The sequence below is a fragment of the Cryphonectria parasitica genome, assembly GCF_011745365.1.
Source record: "Cryphonectria parasitica EP155 unplaced genomic scaffold M406scaffold_5, whole genome shotgun sequence".
NCBI lineage: Eukaryota > Fungi > Ascomycota > Sordariomycetes > Diaporthales > Cryphonectriaceae > Cryphonectria > Cryphonectria parasitica.
The window spans coordinates 2,456,724-2,476,521 of NW_024468913.1; the positions used below are offsets into that span (position 1 = coordinate 2,456,724).

A 19,798-nucleotide genomic window follows, 5' to 3' on the forward strand; every position below is an offset into this window, starting at 1 on the left:
TGTGAGGGCTCTACATGCTTGCTGATGGCAGAATTCTTGACCTCCTGCAGAACCTGGCTTGGAAGATTGAGCATGCCATATTGTCCCTGCTTGAGATGCTTAGACCAGGAGCTGTCGTCATCGAGAAGCTTCTGTTGATCCTTTGGGATTTGCAAATATCGGTGTTTTATGAAGCGTTCAGACCGGATCAAGTCGTCATCGGGATTGGAAGCCATCTGCACGCTTGGTCGCGCTGGTCAACGCGAGCGACACGGCTGTTTGGAGATGAGGGGTCGAGGAAGAACAGCTCAGTCCAATGAAGGTCGGCAGGATTCGTATACAGGATTAGCTGGCAGTGAGTGACCAAGTCCATTCCCTGGCTGGATGCATTCCGTCCTGGCTATGAAGCCGGCGGTGCGATATGGTAGAAAGGTAGTCAAAAGTCAAATCCAGGATGTCGCAAATGATTGCTGAGAAACGCGTGGTCGAGTGCGCATGTTCAGTTGAAACCGCGTCTTACAGGGGTCCTCTCACCCACTCACCCGCTGTCATGTGCTCCCGCTCCCGCTCGAGATGACGCAGCACCTTGTGGTCGAGTGCCCAGAGGCTTGACCCTGGTGCCTGAATGGTCTAGCCCCCCAAATAGACCCCGCGGGCGCTGACACTTGCCTCGCACCTCACAGGGGTCATTAGTGGCGGTTGCACGCCCCTCTCGGTGCGATTACATAGGGCTTCGTAGCGTGGGAAAGGTAAGGCTATCACCGCCAATACATTCTTGATCTTATAGCCATACCCACCCACCCACCGCGTACAAGTCCTGCCACCACACCTCTCACGTCGATACCAGAGCACCAGAAACCAGTCACACCCTCCAACTTCGCCCACCGTCTGGTAACTGCGCTATACAAAGCTGCCCTCTCCCACCCGCTCCGCCTGTGACGTCGTGAGGACATGAAGAGCTCTCGTCCGTCCAGAATGCTGCAAATGTACCTGCGCGAGCAGTAGTTGTGCCGCTTGGGTTTTGATCCGTCTGACTGTGAGCCTGTCTCCTCCTCCATCCAACACCACCCACTGTTTCTTTCAGCCTACGTCAGGCTGCATGGCAAGACACAAGATAACTAACGCAGGTTTTCAATGTTTCTCTCTCTCGGCCAGATAGTCGTCTCGTATCTACAGATCATGCGTACACGTTTATAATCTCCCTACACAAGTCGACCAGATGTGTACGACCCCGTGTCCCTCAGAGGCTGTAGACGAGTGACGAAGACGCGCGATCACTACACAATAACTGTCAGCGCGCTCTCTATAGGAGCTGGCAGAGGAGAAGAGACAGACATGGAGCCCAGCACACCGGTCAGGTCGACCCTGGCACCCTCGACTGCCTCCATCGACGATCTCAGGTCCCGTCGCGACTCCTTCAACTCCATCTCCACCGTTTCTCAAGTCGAGAAGGAACAGCTTGCGCAAGCCCTCGATAAGATTCACACATCGGCCAGTCAGTCAGACGTCCTGACCACTTTCAACGACTTTACGCCTCCTCCGGCTTCCGTTCCGGCGGACAATCGAGGTTCGCCCACTGAACTCGTACACCATGGCATCAGCGGTCTGTATAGCCGTCTCAAAGAGGCCGTCGGTGCAGGTGGCAAGGGGTACATGCCGGATCTGGAATCACCAGAGAGGCTGGATCCTGGGCTAAGAAAGGGAAAGGCACCTGCCGTCCCTCCGACAGCCCGGAGCGATGGGCTCACAAGCCAAGTCTCAGACCCCTCGCAGGCCACAGCCTCGTCAACTGCATCTGTGGTACTGCCCGACAGCTACCCATTGGCCCCACAGTCGTCCAAGGCGTCATCGGTAGTAACGGTCAGCACAGCCAAGAGTGCGCCGAGCTTGCCGAAGATTGCAAAAGGGGCTGCTCCGGCGGTCGCCGACACAGCTGTTGCGCCTGTCACGGTCAGCGCTTTCAAGGATGATGATGGGCGAGGTGTGACGACGCGCACTGAAGAGAACGGCCGGCGTCCTTTCACCCAGCTGCCCGAACTCAGGACTACAAGCGCTTCAAGGAGCTCCAGTGTCTATGCACCAAGCGAATCACGACATATCAGCGACAGGGTTAAAGAGCGTTCGAGGCGGCAGGACTCTTTCAGCCACGATGGCAGCTCCGATATGGCTCTGAGCCCAACCAGGACGTCTAGCACGGTGGCAAGTAGGGTTCGCATTCATCAGCCACGTCCTTCGGCAGACAGTTTGAGGAAGCCGGCTGTGATCGACCGCATCAGCCGTTCCAGGACGTCCGTGGAGGTGCACTCCAGGTCCTCTTCGATGGAAGGCAAGGCTGAGCCAAGCCCCATTAACATGGCGGCGCATGGCTCTGTGCACCATGAATCTTTCCACCATAACGAGAGACCAGAGAAGCTCTCGAGCGGCCGCGTGCGGATCCCTGGCACGAGGGCTGTGGATGGTCCTGGGACAGTGAGCAAAACCCTCGAGGCCATGAGAAAGCAGGTCACGAGCAAAGAGTTCTGGATGGCAGATGAGACGACCAAAGAATGCTTTCTCTGCGGCGCACCCTTCTCTGCGTTTCGGAGAAAACACCACTGCCGGACATGTGGCTGTATCTTCGACTCGAAATGTACATCAAACATCTCTGGCCAGAAGCTGGGATTTCCCGGCACCCTCAAAGTCTGCAAGACTTGTCTTGATGTCATCAACAGCCGTTACGAGGGCGATTCTGACGATTCCGACAACGACACCTACCTTCCTGCTATCTTCCGATCCAACCCACTGAAGCAGATTCAAGGTCCCAAGTTAAAGGTGGATGATGATACAATTAGCATATCGGAGAGGGCTGAGGACTACGATGGAAATAGAATGGCATCAGCCCCCATGATGGCCATCCCGGCCACGAGGAGGATCATGGATGCGAATAGGCGCTCTGCAGTCCTTGAGATAGACGCTGGCCCGCAACTGAGTCGACCGAGTTCTTCAAGGTCACTGAGGTCGTTGGCATCAGGTCGGCCGCAGTCAGCAGGTCATCGGCGGCATCTCTCGAAGCACAACTTGCTCGGGAGGCTCAAAGGTTCGCCAGTCCACGACGACTCCGCTCCGTTCCGCAAGTCAGCCAATGAAGAATTGCAGCGGAAATCTAAGCTTCCTGCTTTCCACGACGACAACATCATTGACCCTGAGCTTGCTCCCTACATGTCTGAGGAGTCCAGCGGGGACGAGCAGCAAATGAGCATTTTCGCCACAATGAACAGCAGCGACATCACTCCTTCGAGTCTCGACCCGGACAAGTCAAATTTTGGGCCATTCTTGAGTGGGAGCCGAAGACATAGGGTGATACGAGGCGAGAAGAGCATCAGCGGCCTCAGCATCGTGTCTCGTGCGCAGGATGATAATGCCGCCGTCAGCGTTATAAGCCATGGAAGGCCGACGCGACGGAGAAATATGAGCACTACAAGCCAGACTGGATACCACATGCGGTCGCCGCGGCCGCGGTCGGGAATATTCAAACTGCCAGGCCCTGGAGTGTCAGTTGAATCACTGGCTGTCTTTGATCCGTCGACGCCAGTCGAGCCGACCAAACTGGTGAGGAGCCGTTCCCTCCGACAAAAGCCTGTGCAAGACGAAGTGCTCCCAGAGGCCAGCCTGCAGCATGTCAAGAAGCTGTTCGGACAGCTCTTGCAGGACGCCGAGGTCCCAAACCCCTCGGCCTGGGAGAGGGCGTTGATCCCCATCCTCATTCGGTGTTCGAGTGATGTGGATCCTGACACCCGAGTGGGGGATCTGATGGATATACGTCACTACGTGAAGCTGAAGAAGATACCAGGAGGCAAGCCTGGAGACACTAGCTATGTGTCCGGCGTGATCTTCACCAAAAATCTTGCTCTGAAAAGCATGCCGCGGCGAATTGCCAGCCCGCGCATCGTCATTGTGTCGTTTCCGATCGAGTACCAACGTCACCAGCAACATCATTTTATGAGTCTGCAGCCTGTCATAGAGCAGGAGAAGGAGTATCTGCGTATGGTTGTGAACCGTATCATCAATCTTCGTCCTCAAGTACTGCTCGCGCACAAAGCTGTCTCGGGTGTCGCGCTGCAATACCTCTCCGAGGCAGGCATAGCTGTCGTTTACAACGTGAAGCTGGCGGTCATCGAGGCCGTGTCACGATGTGCCAAAGCGGATATTATCGAGTCGCTGGACATGTTGGTACTACCAACCCAAGTCGGCCAAGCTGGTGGCTTCGAGGTGAAGACATATGTGAACAATGACTACCCGGGCCGTAAGAAGACTTACATATTCATATCCGGCTGCATCAAGTCTCTGGGTTGCACCATCGCTCTGCGGGGTGCCAACACCCAAGTTCTTCATAGGATGAAGAAGGTCACCGAGTTTATGATCTACGTTGTTTACAACCTCAAGCTCGAGGCAGCGCTGTTGCGGGATCACCTGGTCTACATGGGAACAGACCCAGAGGGTCCACCTGCGCTCACCCCATCCAGGCCAGACGTTGACCAGAGCCTCGAGTCATCAGCAAATCTCAAGAACAAGGACGCAGCAGAACCCATCTCAACACAAGAGGAGCCAGCAGGCGAGAGTCAGCAGAGCAGCCAGCCCAGGTCTGAGGCGGACCCAATGACGGAAAAGACTCAATCTCCTGAGGCTTCACAGCCCTCGCTACCGGAAAAGACGCAAAGCTTGCTGTCTCTTCACTCGATCCACTCAGGTCATGACAATCACGTGCCTGAGGACGTACCTGCGCCGCAATTCTACAGCGACATGGTCGCCAAGTACAAGACGAAACTCTTGTCGGCTTCACCCTTTGTAAAGTTCACGCAGCCCTACCTGCTCATGAAAGCTCGAGAGCAGGAACGTCGCCTGGTCTATCTCAAACGGCTGCGTGACCAGGATGTCATCGAGGAGCAGGGAGAGAACGAAAAGGCCAAGCCGCAAAAATTCCAGCTCATCAAACCAGAGATGGTACACGCGATTGGACAAAAAGCCCCTAGACAAATCATGGAGATCCTCCACGCGGTTCATGATGCAGAATACGACAAGGCTCTTTACAATTATCAGACGCAGACACGACAGTGGGAGAACTTCATTGCAGGGGCTCTGGATCTCTTTGATCCGTACTCGCACCAGAACATTGTTGTTCTTTATTCCGTCATCTGCACAGATACTAAGATTCCGTGCTCTGAGCCTGGGTTGATAGCCTTTGGCTTCTACCATGACGACCCAGATGACAACATGGATCCCGACTGCACGCTCGGACAATATATCGAGGATCTTTGTGGGAGCGCTGAGTCCATTTGTCACGCTAATGGCTGTGACCGGCAAATGGCTGAGCATCACCGTACATATGTCCACGATGAGGCTCGCATCACGGTCTTCATCGAGAGGAACTCCCCTCTTCCTTTCGATCCCTCCATTTTAAGGAGGGACGAGTTGCCCATGATGGATGATAACGACGTTGAGGACCCCATCTACCTGTGGAGCTACTGCAAAGTGTGCAAGAAGGACATGGGCTTCGGGCTGCTGTCCGACGTTGCACGCAAGTACTCCTTTGGCAAATATCTCGAGCTGTCATTTTGGGGCAGAGGCCTCAAATGCTGGCCCGACCTCCAGTGTCCTCATGACTATCAGAAGGAGCACATCCGCTACTTCAGCTTCCATGACACATCGATGCGGGTTCACTGGGATCCGATCGACCTTCTGGAGATCATCGTACCGCGCGCCCGTCTCACGTGGAAGGTTGATCGGGATCTACGGCTGAAGAACGACATTTTCACCAAGTCTGAAGAACGTTGGTACCGCTTCATGACCTCTGTCAAGGCGAGGCTCAAGTCCATCCGCATCGACAGCGTGTTGCCCGAGAAAGCCGACAACTGCAAGGCTGAAGTCGAGAGGCTGACCAAGAAGGCGCAAGAGGATGAGCCCAGACTCATCCGCGAGCTGCAGTCCACATACATCAACTCCAAGTACTACGAGGTCATCCCTCTCAACGCCGTCATCCGCACAATGCTTGAAAGCGTCGAAGATTGGAACTCGGCCTTTGCTAAGTTCGAGGCCGACTTCTTGTCCGACAAAGATGTGCGGCAGTTGACTATCATCCAATTAAAGAAGATGTTCTCGGATAACGAGTCCAAGGAGTCGCTTCCGACCTCTACGGATGGCACTAGCGTTGTGTCTGTGGATACGGACGAGAAAGTCTCGCCACCGACGACGCAATCTAGTCTGCTCGAGGGGGATCCTGAGAAAGTTCAAAGCGAGCCAAATTTGCCCTCCACAGACCATACCAAGGAGGAGCAGCCTCTGGGCATAGATGCGTCCAATGGAGAAACCAGCGTCAGTCCCCATCAGACTGCTCAAACCGGGCCCGATGTCGAAGACTCGACCACTACAGCGGCGCCAGAAACCATATTGACAGAAAGCGGTGACCTTTCCCAAGAAGGCGCAGCGAAATCTGACATTATACATGGGACCAGTAAAGCTGAGACATCTGGAGAGCCCTCTCCAGAGGTTGCGCCGCTCGCTGGCACGAAAGAGCCAGAGCACACGCCGGAGCATTCTCAGCCGACGGAAAGCTCCAGTTCTCCGCCCACAGAGCCCACAGTGAAGGTTTCGAGTCCAGCGCACTCGCCGACCCCGTCGCGCAGCCACTCGAGGCTTGCACCCTTACAGCCAGACTCATCACTATCGCTCACTGAGAAGGTGGAGCAGTTACGGCGTCAGCAACAAACAGCCATATCTTCGGATACATCGAACACGACTGGCAAAGCTGAGGCAAACGGTGACGCGTCGGCGAGATTGTCGGAACGTGGGTCATCTCGTAGGCCGGGACTGTCTGGTCCGCCGCCTATGACGCGTGCTATCACACAGCCAGTTGGCACCATTCCCCGTGCGCCTTCTGGGATTGGCAAGCCGCTCCCAGCACTTCCACCCAAGACAGCCGGGTTGCCTACTGAACCAGAGCATCGGCGCATGACCAAAGTCGAGTCCAATGCCTCCCTCAAAAGTGAGAAGAGCAAGCTCTCCGACCGCTTCAGCATCTCGAGTCTCAAAAACAAGAAGGCGGGCCAGTCATCGATCCCGCGATACGTTCACACCCACACGACGAAGAAGAGAGACACCAGGGTATCAAATCTGGCCAAGCATTTTGAGCAGCTGAGCCGGGAGTTTGAAAAAGAGCGCATCCGGGACCGCAACAAGAGGGCCGCCAAGCTGCAGCCCTCTAGATCGTTCATGCCGCGAACTTCGGCCAAGGCTATAGTGGAAGTCTACGAAGATGTGGACCAGGCCGTACAAGAGCCAGGGCCGTCGGACGATGACCATCTACTTGACAGTCAGCAGAGCGGCGCAAAATCGTCGGAGAGCGCACAGCAGACTGAAACCGCTATGCCTGATGATCATGCAGGGCCGGCTGGTAGCTCTCTCGAAAAGAGCACGGGTGAAAAGGCAGAGCCTACCTCGCAGCCAGGTGCAGACAAGGAGGCGGAACAGAAATCAACCAGCCAAGCTGGCACGGACGACGAGGGTGACGGAGCCGCGAGTGATGTTGAAGGGTCGCTCCTAGAAGAAATTATGCCGGACGTCCAAGAGATCGCCGAGTCACTGGAGTCGAGCGAAGAGATGTCACTTGAACTGCCCAAACACCAAAGATCCAGCCTGATGAAAATGCTCACAACCTTCTGGGCCGAACGGTCTGCCAGCGGTTGGCCTCAACTGGACTACCCTTTCAACGTCACGGACCACATTTTCATCGATTCTAATGTCATAGTCAGAGAGGATGAGCCGAGCTCGCTGATCGCCTTTGCTCTTGGCTCGGAGGACTACAAGATCAAGCTGCATGACATCCAGAAGCAATGGAAGATGACCACGCAACACGCAGATACTGGGGACGAAACGCCGGACGGCAGCAAGTTCGGTGGCGCGTCCGATTCCGAAGCATTCATTAGCGAGGAGGAGCTCGAGAAGAGCCTTTTGCGTGCCACCGGGACACATTTGAAATACCAGTTCACCGAAGGGTCTTGCAAGATGCTCTGCAAGATTTTCTATGCCGAGCAGTTCGACGCGCTCCGCCAAAAGTGCGGTGCTGCAGACCGTATCATCGAGTCCCTATCGCGCTGTCTGAAGTGGGATTCTAAAGGCGGCAAGACAAAGTCTGTCTTCCTGAAGACCCTCGACGACCGCCTGGTCATGAAGTCTCTCTCGCCGATCGAGACGTCTGCATTCCTGCGCTTTGCGCCAGCCTACTTCAACATCATGGCCGAGGCCTTGTTCCATGATTTGCCGTCTGTCATTGCCAAGATGCTCGGGTTCTACCAGGTGATCATCAAGAACCCGGCGACAGGCACCGAGATCAAGCTCGACCTGCTGGTGATGGAGAATCTGTTCTATGACCGCTCGCCGACGCGCATCTTTGATCTGAAGGGGTCTATGAGGAACCGTAAGATCCAGTCGACCGGCGAGCAGAACGAAGTGTTGTTGGACGAGAACATGGTCGAGTACATTTACGAGTCGCCGCTCTTTGCGAGGGAGCACAGCAAGAAGCTGCTCAGAGCCTCTGTAAGTTCATATATGCCTCGCCCCATCCACACCCCGTTGTCATGCCATGTTATTAACCAGCCACTCATAGGTCTGGAATGACACTCTCTTCCTCGCAAGGCAGAATGTAATGGACTACTCGCTCATGATCGCCGTCGACGAGAACCGCAAGGAGCTTGTCGTGGGCATCATCGACTGCATTCGCACGTACACGTGGGACAAGCGCCTCGAATCTTGGATCAAGGACCGTGGATTCGCAGGCGGCGGCCGCAACCGGCCGACCGTCACATCTCCCAAGGAGTACAAGTCACGGTTCAGGGAGGCCATGGCGAGGTATATCCTCCAGGCGCCGAATTGTTGGCATCACTTTGGCGTACCGCACCCTGGTGCAGTCGGAGGAAGTGCGGGTCCCACGCCCGGTCTGGCACAGATGGCGCGATTCGAGGCGGATGTGTGAAGAATTCATTGGGACAAGAGGAAGTAGTTCTTTTTCGGGGGGGAGGGGAGGGGGGACGATCATGATTAATGGTACAAATCTTGCCCTTTTCTATCTCAATGAGCGCTTGTTTTCTTTTGTTTGGTGCATTGCGTGTGGGGAAGGATAACGGATAGAGTTGCATGGAAGAGTTGTTGGCACGCATGGTTGATTGTTGGATAGGATCATCTTGCAACGGATGGGCAGCCAACACCACAGAGGGGAAGAAAATTTTGTCACATAACACAGCCGAACATGAGATACCCAATACAAGTAGTGCTGGATCATTCTTTTCAGCAGATCCTTTGAGTATGCGATTCCTATCAAGTGGTGCTGAGAACTGCCTCCTTTTTTGCGGGACTGAAATTCTCGCCGCCAAGTACAGTAACCTCAAAATCGGGTATCACTCGCCTACCGCCCGACATAGACTGGCCGTCAGTACTGGTCAGATTTGTCCTTGAAAGGGTTCAGGCCGCAGAGTATTGTTACGTTGCTCGTACAGGCCATCTGCTGGACAGGATTGAATAGTAAGCCGTATATAAATAAATTTGACGGTATGGTGATTATTTATCTCAACAAAGTGATAATCACTCTTCATCCTCATCCTCATCCTCATCTTCATCACTCCCAGAGCCCTCATCCTCGTCCTCATCCTCGAAATCTTCTCCCTCCTCCTCGCTCTCGACATCATCATCGCTCCCCTCTAACCTCCTCTGCTCCTCCTCCTTCCGCTTCTTATCATCCTCCTTCCGCGCCTGCTCCATCATCTTGGCCTTCTCAGCCCGCAGCTTCCTCTGCGACACGACAAAGGCGCCGACAGGCGTCTTCTCCCAGTCGAAGCCGCTGAGGAACTTGTCGACCTGGTCCCTGTTCTTGGGCGCAAAGTCGACCTTGGCGCGCTTCTCCTCGATGAACTTGGCGTTGGCCTCGACCTTTTGCACGAGCAGGGCGATCTGCGACACGAGCTTGGTGTTCTTGTTTCCGGCGCCCTTGGCCTTCTTGTGGCCCCGGGCCTCCTTGGACCAGCGCTTGAGCATGATCACCACGGGGAGGGCGAACTCCGGGAAGGCGATGTTGGTGGACCAGGTCGCGAAGTACTCGCAGAAGAGCTCGACGACCTGCTCGCCGACGCCGTCCTGGTAGACGCGGGTGCGGAGGTACGACTTGGGGGCCTTGTATTGGACGGCGAAGTCGAGCGCTTTGAGGGTGGTGGCCTTGGGTGGCTTCTTCATCTCGGCCGAGTTGAGCACCTCGAGGAGGGCGGATGCTAGGGGGATGTACGTGCCCGTCGCGCGAGAGAGTCGCAGGAGGGAGCGGATTAACTGGAAGCGTAGGGGGAAGTAGAGGGCTGTGGGGATGAGGCGCATGGCGCCCAGCGTCACTTGGACAAGCGGATAAATGAGGAGCTTCAGCTGGCTCTCCTTGTTGGCCTCGGCCTCCTTTAGGAGACTGCAGTGCTCGGCAAGCACGCAGGACCAAAAGTCCAGCGAATGCACGTACTGCCAGTTGTAGACAGCCTTGTACGACTCGTTCTGGTTGTGGGTGATGCTGTTGCGGAGATGGATGGCGAGCTGCCGAATAAAGGTGAAGGCTGTCGTGTAGCCAATGGTCTGGTCGATACCCCAAAGCTCAGCTGCCGAGTTCTTCATCAGGTTGATGCCCTGGATTGTGTTGGGATTTGTGGACCGGCTGCCCTGGATCAGCCCCTGGTATGTGACCTTGAAAACGGCCTCACGAATTCCCTTGTCTCCAATGACAACGAGTCTCCGCAGCACCAGAAACGCTGTGATTCTTGTTGCCTCGCTGCTGGAGGACTGGGACCAGAAGTGGACCACGGTCTTGACCAGGTTCTTCAGCACCTTGCGGAACGAGAGCAGGTATGGCAGGAGAGGCGTAAGGGCGGAGAGGGTGAGCTTCAGTGTGGCATCGTCCGAGAGGGTACCCAGGAGGTGCAGCACAGAAGCAGTGTAGCTCTTGATGAGTATAGACAGCGTCCTGAACTTCTTGGACTCGGTGGGGACCGACACTTTCCCAGATGCCGACTCCTTCACCGGGCAGTGGTATTGCAGCACCTCGGGAATCTGCTTGAGGGCTACCATGAGGATGTCGTGGAATACCTCTGGGCTCGAGATGGTGTACCGCTGCCTGTTCTCCTCGTCGTCCTCGTTGAGGTGGGCGGCGCTCCGGAAGGCCAACACAACCTGCCGTGCTGCCCGCAGGGATTTCTTGTCAGAGATGGAGGCTTTCCACCTAGCCACCATAGCCTTGGTGAGCTCGTTGCGCTGGGAGAACTCGTCGTCCGAGTCCGCATCCGCAGCCTTGCTCTTGTCCTTCTTCCTCTTCTTCTTGGGCTGCTCTTCGTCCTCGCCAGAGCTCAGGTCGTCGACTTCAGCCAGGTCTACATTCTCGTCAAAGTCCAAGGCCTCAGGGTCGTTCTCCTGCAGGTACTTGTAGAACTCGGGATCGTCCTTGGCCAGCGCGTCCATGGCACCCTTGCTCATGCCGACATCGCCATCTTCCTCGGACTCGGCATCACTGGCGCCGCCAGCGGCCAGATCACCCTCCTCCTCCGTATCCAAGTCTCCTGCAGGCTCGTCGCGCTTCCTCTTGCCCAGCTTGCCGGCCTTCTTGCCGTTTGTAGGGTTCTTCTTGTCGATAATCTCGAAGCCGCCGCTGAAGAAGTCGTCTACGCTCATGGCGCTGACGGTCGCGTCTGGGGCTTTCTTCTTGCTCTTCTTGTCGTCGTCTGCGCCGCCCTCGGCCTTGGGACCCTTGAAGAAGTCGTCATCGTGGGCGCGCTTTGTCTGTTTCTTGGCCTTGACCTGGGCGCGCTGCTTGACTTTTGCATCGACCTTGCGCTTGTCGAGAACGCCTTTGAGGTGGTTCTTTTCGAACTTTTTGGTCGCCTTGAGGTTCTTCTTTCCGGGACCCATCTTGACGGCGACTGTGGGGGTCGGACGTATGGATCAACAAGAAAGAAAGGGAAAAAAAGAGGAAGGGGATGCAGAAACAGAGCGACGGGGCGCAAGACGGGATCCAAAGATTTGATGCGAATTCTCGAAAAATTTCCAGCGATAAGCGGCTATCTAACCCGGACCCTGACTCCACCAACAAGACCACCCCTGTCACTTAACGACGTCCAAACAACGCTCTCATGGCTCATGATGACGAAAGGTCATCATCACCAGGCATCTGTCGTTCATCAACATTAAAAAGAAAGACCAAAAAAAATGATGATACAACATCTCAGAATTTCAGTGAAAAGATGATGCCAAGACAAGCATACGCGCCTACACCACACAGCTACGTCCCAAACACAACACTGTCCGCCACAATAAATCTCGATGAGGTCCGCTCACACCTTTTGTCCCATATCCATTCTCCTTTTCCCTGACCACTCTTCTAAGTCTATTACTCTGCTTGAGAGACACAGAATGAAGGGAGACTCTGGCTGACAGACACACAAAACGAGCAAACAGGAGGTGAAACTCGCAGACACTCGCGCGGAGCGAGACCTGCAGGACTCCCTCGCAGAGATCTTCAGCATCCTCGTCACCCTCGACGAGCTGGAGAAGGCCTTCCTCAAGGATGCCATACCAGAAGCAGACTACACCGAGATCTGCGAGAGGTCGCTCAAGCAGTACAAGGCCATCCTGGCAGACGAGGGCGTGGCGAGGGCATTTGTCGGGATCGAGGAGTTCAAGGCGGAATGGGATGTATGTTTGGAGGAAGTTTTTGCTGGTTTTCCCCCAAGAAATCGATTGATTAAGCATGGCCAACATGGACTTGTTTTGTTCTTTGGTCCCTTTCGCTGACACTTTCTTTGTAGCTCGAGGTGCCCCGTGCCACAGAGCGCATCCGCGTCGGCATGCCCAGCACGGCTCTGACCGCCTCCTCCGGGACAGCGGCCCCCTCCCAGGCGGCATCCGGGACCAACACCAGCGGCGCGCTCATCCTCGAGGCCACGCAGGACTTCATTACGTTTCTGGATGCCCTGCGGCTTGGTCTTCTCGCCAAGGACCAGCTGCACCCCTTGTTGACGGACGTGATCCAGTCCGTGAACAAGGTGACAGATCGGGATTTCGAGAACAGGGGCAAGATTGTGCAGTGGTTGATCGCGCTGAACCAGATGAAGGCGACGGAGGAGCTGAGTGAGGCGCAGGCGAGGGAGTTGGAGCTGGATATCAACTCGGCCTATTCGGGGTTCAAGGACACATTGACTTGATGGGAGATGAGAAGGCAGCCCGAATGGAGCCGAGATGCCCCCTTCCTGCGGTTTTTGCAGGATAAATCAATCTAAATCTCCTGTGACTAGGCCTTTTTTTGCCTTTCTTTTTTCCTTCTTTTCCCGAGTCCAAGCTAGACGAGGAATGTCCAGAAGCTTGGGTAAACAAATTCCTCCTCAAAAATCCTCCTCACCTGCTCCAAAACAAACCTCTCCACCTTGCCCACATTCTTGAGGCTCTGCTTACCTCCTTCCCTCTGCCCAATCTCGCTCTCCACCCGGATCTCCTGCAACAACCCGCCCATCTTGCCATGCCCGTTCCGCCCGCCTCCGCCGCCGCCCGACGACGACGCAGCACCAGGCCCACCAGTGGTGGTAGGAGTAGTAGTAGTGGCATCGTCGCCAGCCTGCGCGTTCCCATTCTCGTCCGCGCCCACGGCAGCCAGCGCGTCCTCCGGGCTCAGGAAGCAAAAGTGCACCCTCTTGCGTATGTGCGCGACGACGCCGACCCCGTCAAACGACAGGCCCGTGATGCTCAGACGCAGCGGGATGCCCACGAAGCTCGGCATGGGGTAGTCGAGGAGGATGTCCGCCGTCAGCAGGAGCCGCACATCGCCCGAGTAGTTGATCCGAAATACAGCCTGGATGTCCTCGGTCCTGGCCTCGCGGAATCTTGGTTTCTCGCGGTGCTGATTCTGGCCATTGTCGTCTTCGTCTTCGGCGATTGCGCTGCCGCCAGCGAGCGCTGCTGGTGACGACGAGGTGTTGGTATTGTTGTTGGCGTTGTCCCTCGTCGGGGGCCGAGATGTCCCCGCCGAGGACGTCGGTGCAAAGGTAGAGACGCTGGATTTTTCGCGCAGCGCCGGATGGGAGAGGGAGTGCATGGGGGTCAGACCCGCCATCGCGCCACTGCCGTGGTTGAAGTCGGCCACTGAGATGGAGCTTTGGCTCGGGTTCCGGCTGTGGCTGGGCGCGCGGCCGTCGACCGAGGCGTTCCTGGCTGCCTGGTCCGGGAAGGCGGCTGTGGACACAGAGAGGGGGCTGTAGCTCCCGCCCGCTGTATCTGCTGGCACGTGCTGTTGCCAGGATTGCTGCTGCTGCTGCTGTTGGTGAAGATAGTGGTGATAGTGGTGGTGGTTGTTCCCGTTGTTCCCAAGCTGTGCCCCAGCGACGGCGGCGAGGGGCGTCTGCGTCCCCGACAGGCCGCCCGCGAGGTGAGAGTGGAAGTAGCTGAGGTTTGACGCACCGCCCAGTATACCAGGCGTCGATGTGCCGAGAAACGGGCTTCCTAGGTCCTGCGGCACAGAGGACATGCCTCTCATGTGTCCGCCTGGAAAACTTGTTGTGATGTGTGGTGGTATAGCCGAGAGTCTTGCGCCTGGCGCCATCATTGTCGGCGGCGGCGGTCGTCCTCCGCCGTTGTATTCCCGCCTCCGTTCCGCCGCCGCCCTGATATCGTGCATCGAGACACTTCCTTCCTCGTCTAGGCGGCTCTCGTGCGCCACCCCACCCTCATCATCCTCATCATCCTCTTCCGAGTCTTCGTCGTCCGCGGCAGAGTTCTCCTCGTAGAAATCCGGCAGCGGGTCCGTGATGTCCTTGAGCTCCAGCTCGGGCGGCGTGGTGCCGAACTCAAAGTCGTGCACCGTCACGGACTTGATGAAGCGCGGTAGGGGAACGGACTGGAACTTGGTATGGATGAAGTCGCGGATGCTGTGTGCGAGGGCCTCGCCGTCTGGCCCGCCTGTGAGAGCTTCCCAGTTTAGGTCGATAGACATTTGTTAAAGAGATTGGGACCCAAAGGTGATAGACCCCTCTGGATTTTAAGACAATAAGAGGGGCAAAGGTATGGTTTTCCTGGATAGAAAGTGCGCCGCTCAGGAGGGCGAGTTGGCTTTGGGCGCAGATTTGTTGATGTCGGAAGCTCAGTTTGGTCACATCCTTAATTGTGCACCGAATGAGTGAATCGATGAGCGATGTGGCTTGCTTTCCTGTGTCATAGATATACTTCTGATAAGAGTTTCTTTCGCCATTTGGTATTGGCTGATAAATTTCTTCATTCCTTTCTTTCTTCATAAGAGGCATGAATATTATTCAAGAGAGGTTTGAAATAGTTATGTCACTAAGAGTCCGATGTGGTTTCCGAACAATGTAGGGTTAGGGTCATGATTTCAACTGTCACTTAGCCTCGTCCTCAATCTTCATCCCACCTTGCTGTAGGCGACAATGAAAACCCCTCCTCGCAGATGAAGTAAAAGATGATGAGGTAGTACTTATAGTGCACTTTAATTATTGACTTTTAGATACACAGAAAAGAAAAGTTCAGACCAAAATCTCGCTCGTCATAATCATTCAAGCATCTATACTCCATTGCTATGCCAAAACAAAGAAGAGACCCCCTTCTCGGATCCCCGCTTCTTGGTCCTCTTCATCATCATCATCCTCCTCTTCTGCATTAAACCCTATCATCTCCATCTAGGTTTGCCAACGGCACATACCCAGCCTCCTCCTTCCTGCCTCTGCCTATCGCGCCCCGGAACCGGTCGGCCACCTCAATCACTCCACCCTTGACCGTGTCCACCAGGCCAGGCCTGCGCAGTCTCCTTTCCATCGCCTCCTTGCCAGCCGCCTCGTCCATCCACCTAGGCCGCCTCCAGAACTTGAGAAGCAGGGAGCTCACAACCACCGACACCGAGCTAACAGCCATGGCCGCACCGGCCGCCATGGGGTGCAGATGCAGTCCGAACGGCAGGAAGATGCCCATCGCAAAGGGTAGGCCAACGATGTTGTACAGACACGCCCAAGCCAGGTTCGCCTTGATACGGTTGAAGATGCTCTTGGAGAGGTGCAGCGCCGCGGGGATGTCCATCAGCTCGTTGGGCCGCATGAGCACAACGTCTGCCGCCTCCATGGCCACATCTGTGCCCGAGGACATGGCGATACCGACGTCTGCGGTTGCCAGAGCCGGTGAGTCGTTGATGCCGTCGCCTACCATGGCCACCACCTCGCCCTGCTCGCGCATCTGACGGACGATGATCTGTTTCTGGTCTGGCGAGACACCGGCGTGCACACAATCCTCAGGGATGCCAACGGCGGCGGCGACGGCGTGCGCGGTGGAAGGCTGGTCGCCGGTGACCATGGCAACCTTGACGCCCATGCGGTGCTGGAGGACCGAGATCGCGGCTGCTGCACCTTCCTTGATCACGTCTGACAGGCACAGGTGACCTGCGTATTTTCCGTCAATGGCGATGAAGATGTTCGTGGTCCCAGCCGAATCGCGAGCTTTGCCAGACGAGGCGTTCTTGTTGATCGCCTCGGAGGAGTCGATAGCCTCCTGGGAAACTTCCACGTTATTCTCGCGGAGGTACTTGACGTTGCCGACCAGGATGGTGTATCGGGTGCGCTCGGCGCTGGTGGCTGGCTCGACGGCTGCCGAAATACCACGTCCCACAGCAGCTGTGAAGTCGCCAACGCTGCCCTCAATAGTGCCCTCCGAGTCGATCCCGAGCTCGTTCTTGGCGGCATTGAGCACGGCCTTGCCAACTGGATGCTCGCTGCCCATCTCAGCAAGACCGACAACAGTCCACCACAGCCGACGGCGCCACTCATTGTCCTGCCAGATCGAGACAATGTTCATGCTTGCCACGGTCATCCTGCCGTAGGTGATAGTGCCAGTCTTGTCGAGAACGACCTGAGTGACCTTGGTAGTAGTCTCGAGCGCTGCACCGCCCTTGACCAGAATCCCGTTCTCAGCGCCAACTCCAGTGCCGACCATAACAGCAGTGGGTGTGGCGAGGCCAAGAGCACAAGGACAGGCAAACACGATGACCGAGATGCACAGCTTGACGCACACAAAGATCTTGCCGCCGCTGGAGTCTTCCTGAAAGATTTTCGGCGGGTTGGAGAGCACGTGGCTGAGAACCATCCAAACCACGAAGGTGAGGAATCCCAGAACCAAGATCGTCGGCACAAAATAACCAGCCAGGGTGTCCGCCAGTCTCTGAATAGGAGCCCGTGTGGTCTGGGCATCCTGGACGAGTTTGACAATCTGGCTGAGCTGTGTATCGCGGCCAGCCCGCGTGACCCTGAAGTCGACACGGCCGTGGCCATTGACAGTACCACCAATCAGGTTCGAGCCTTTGCGCTTCTGCACGGGCATGGCCTCACCAGTCACCATGCTCTCGTCAACATAGGTCTCGCCCCTGACCAGAACACCGTCGGCAGGAATCTTGTCACCGGGGCGGAGAATAACAATATCTCCGACCTGGATGAGTTCTGTGGGAATGATCTTCTCCTCAGCAGCATTCCCGTCTGCTGTGGGTGTCTTGGGTTCACCGCTGCCAGTGACGCTGTCCCACTTCTCCGCAGCCTTCTCGGCAGCGATTGGATCAGCGTAGATGGTGGCCATGGAGGGGGCCAGTGACATGAGACGGGACAGAGCCTTGGAGGTCTGACCCTTGGCACGGTTCTCCAGGAAACGACCGAAAGTGATGAACGTGATCAGCATAGTGCTGGTGTCGAAGATTGTGCTTGGCCGGGTGTGCGGGGGAAAGAAGAACGAGACCAACATGGCGACGCAGCTGAAGAAGAAGGCACACGAAGTGCCCAGTACGACAAGGACGTCCATGGTCGGCGATCCGTGCTTGACGGACTTGTAAGCGGAGATGTAAAAACGCTTTCCAATACCGAACTGAACAGGCATCGTCAAGATGAGACAGAGAATGTCGCCCAGGAAGAGGCCAGGCAGGATCTGCCACGATCCAAAGTCCAGAGCTGGGATGCACATCGGTATGACCATACCAATCATGAAGACCGGGATGGCGAAGCCCAATGACGTCTTGAAGGCCCTCCGCCACTCATTAATTTCACGTGTCTTCGCGAGAGACTCCAGCTGTGCGTTATTGTCGTCGTTGTCTGCGACAAGCGCGTTGTAGCCGGCCTCCTCCACCTTCTCAACAATAGCTCGGAGGCCAGTCACACCAGGTAGATGTGTGACAGTCAACCTGGACGTAGCAAGGCTCAGTTTCACCGAGGTCACGCCAGTGAGGGTCTGTATGTTCTCTTCCAGCGCCGTAGCCGCGCTGGCATTTGGGACGCCGTAGACCTTGAATTGTGCCGTGGCCGAGGTCTGTGATGTGTCGGCTGTCTCCGATTGCGTTGAGATGATGTTAGCGCCGAAGCCGCGGTCCTCGATGATCTCGACGATCTGCTCAGAAGACAGCTTGGCCGGGTCGTGTGTGATCATTGCCCTCTCAGCCAGTAGGCTGATGTTGAATTTGAGCATCCCTTCGACATCGCTGAAACCGGATTCCACGGCTGACGTGCATGCGCCGCATGTCATGCCCTCGATGCCAACCGTGGTGATCATCTGGAGAGCCTTGCCTGCCGATGCTCCTGAGGCACCCTTCTTCTCGTCTTGTGCCTCCGAGCTCTCGATGACGGTTGCGCCGAATCCCCGGTCCTCGATCATCTCGGCGATCTGCTCGGCAGACAGGACAGAGGGGTCGTGATCGATGACGGCTCTCTCGGATAATAACGATATGCTGAAGTTCTTGACGCCCGCCACGTCCTTGAAGGCACCTTGGACAGCTGATGTGCATGCGCCGCATGTCATGCCCTCGATCGCGACGACCGTGCTGAGAATCCTCGGCCCGGCCTGTGCTGCTTCTGCAAATGCGCCGTCCATCTTGTCCACTCTCGGTGATATTATGTCTGTAGAAAGAACGTCTGCGTCGAAGCCTCGGTCCTCTATAATTTCTTGGATTTGTTCGGCAGATATCCGGCCTGCGTCGTGCATAACCACTGCCCTTTCCATAATCAAACTGACGGAGACGTTACCGACGCCGTCCACGCCTTTGAGTCCGCTCTCGACAGCCGATGTACAAGCACCGCACCTGTTGCGCAAGCAGAGTTAGAGCAAGCAAGATACAAGTATAGGGAATCCCCAGGGTGAATAGAGCAGACGAGCGCGGCTGCTGTAATGCGCTGAGTGCCTAAACCCTCATAGGGCTCGGAGTAAGCACGAGGGGCGACTCACGTCATACCGCCAACCTTCAGAGTCGTTGTCGCCATGTGGGCGGTGTTCGCACTCAGCAAGTCCACCGACGGGACTTGTATCTTGGATGGGGCCATGTCGACGTCTGAGGAGCGATTTTGAGAAAGGTCGGTGCGCGCACGAGTAGTGGTAGTCGCCGGTGGTCCTCTAGATCGAGGCCGAACACATCTGAAAGAGGTGAGACGTGCGGTAGGGGTGTTTTGGCCGACGTGGGAGGTTATACAATATGGATCCAAGAAGAAAAGCAGAAGACCAGCTTCTGGGCGGTGTAAGGTTCTTGTATTTCGTGTATGTATATATACAAGTCGGTGCCGACACCAGACTCGAGTAATGGGTAGATTAGGAATGGAAGGATTCGACCAGCTGGTGGGGGTAGAGAATGTGGTGGCTTGGTCGGATAGTTTGGAGGGGATTATGCAGAAGTGCAATAGTCGCCGGGTGATTATTGCTTCATAAGCGCGCGAGAGAGAGAGAGAGAGGATGACGCTGGACAAAAGGAGAGGGTAGAAGGGCAGAA

The 19,798-nt window shown here is 55.9% G+C and overlaps 4 protein-coding genes across 4 annotated transcripts; 2 read left to right on the top strand and 2 right to left on the bottom strand.

Annotated features, from left to right (window-relative positions):
- Positions 1–1,314: 1,314 nt before the first annotated feature.
- M406DRAFT_291899 (uncharacterized protein) lies at positions 1,315–8,983 on the top strand (the record flags this gene model as incomplete). The annotated part of the gene is made up of 3 exons (XM_040919000.1): positions 1,315–6,331; positions 6,488–8,547; positions 8,618–8,983. The coding sequence occupies 3 exons, from the start codon at positions 1,315–1,317 to the stop codon at positions 8,981–8,983; spliced, it is 7,443 nt and encodes a 2,480-aa protein (XP_040775696.1).
- Positions 8,984–12,204: 3,221 nt separating this feature from the next.
- Positions 12,205–13,317, top strand: M406DRAFT_322706 (ESCRT-1 complex, Vps28 subunit). Its single transcript, XM_040919680.1, has 3 exons — positions 12,205–12,350; positions 12,481–12,717; positions 12,831–13,317. The coding sequence occupies exons 1-3, from the start codon at positions 12,267–12,269 to the stop codon at positions 13,224–13,226; spliced, it is 717 nt and encodes a 238-aa protein (XP_040775697.1). The 5' UTR covers positions 12,205–12,266; the 3' UTR covers positions 13,227–13,317.
- Positions 13,318–13,360: 43 nt separating this feature from the next.
- Positions 13,361–15,004, bottom strand: M406DRAFT_259384 (uncharacterized protein; the record flags this gene model as incomplete). The annotated part of the gene is made up of 2 exons (XM_040917291.1): positions 13,361–14,637; positions 14,737–15,004. 2 exons carry the CDS (start codon positions 15,002–15,004, stop codon positions 13,361–13,363), a joined length of 1,545 nt encoding a protein of 514 aa, XP_040775698.1.
- A 571-nt stretch (positions 15,005–15,575) lies between these two features.
- Positions 15,576–19,319, bottom strand: M406DRAFT_278338 (putative copper-transporting P-type ATPase). The gene is made up of 2 exons (XM_040918346.1): positions 19,264–19,319; positions 15,576–19,120 (listed from the first exon to the last, which is right to left on the bottom strand). The coding sequence occupies exons 1-2, from the start codon at positions 19,296–19,298 to the stop codon at positions 15,682–15,684; spliced, it is 3,474 nt and encodes a 1,157-aa protein (XP_040775699.1). The 5' UTR covers positions 19,299–19,319; the 3' UTR covers positions 15,576–15,681.
- Between the last annotated feature and the right edge of the window lie 479 nt (positions 19,320–19,798).

What these genes read in the sequence shown, in the direction of transcription:
- M406DRAFT_322706 (XM_040919680.1), top strand. Translation starts at nt 12,267, where the DNA reads ATGATGCCAAGACAAGCATACGCGCCTACACCACACAGCTACGTCCCA. An exon ending in CCACAATAAATCTCGATGAG is followed by an intron (nt 12,351 to 12,480) that starts GTCCGCTCACAC and finishes ACGAGCAAACAG; the next exon opens with GAGGTGAAACTCGCAGACAC. An exon ending in AGTTCAAGGCGGAATGGGAT is followed by an intron (nt 12,718 to 12,830) that starts GTATGTTTGGAG and finishes CTTTCTTTGTAG; the next exon opens with CTCGAGGTGCCCCGTGCCAC.
- M406DRAFT_278338 (XM_040918346.1), bottom strand. Translation starts at nt 19,298, where the DNA reads ATGGCGACAACGACTCTGAAGGTTGGCGGTATGAC. An exon ending in CTGAAGGTTGGCGGTATGAC is followed by an intron (nt 19,121 to 19,263) that starts GTGAGTCGCCCC and finishes CTTGCGCAACAG; the next exon opens with GTGCGGTGCTTGTACATCGG.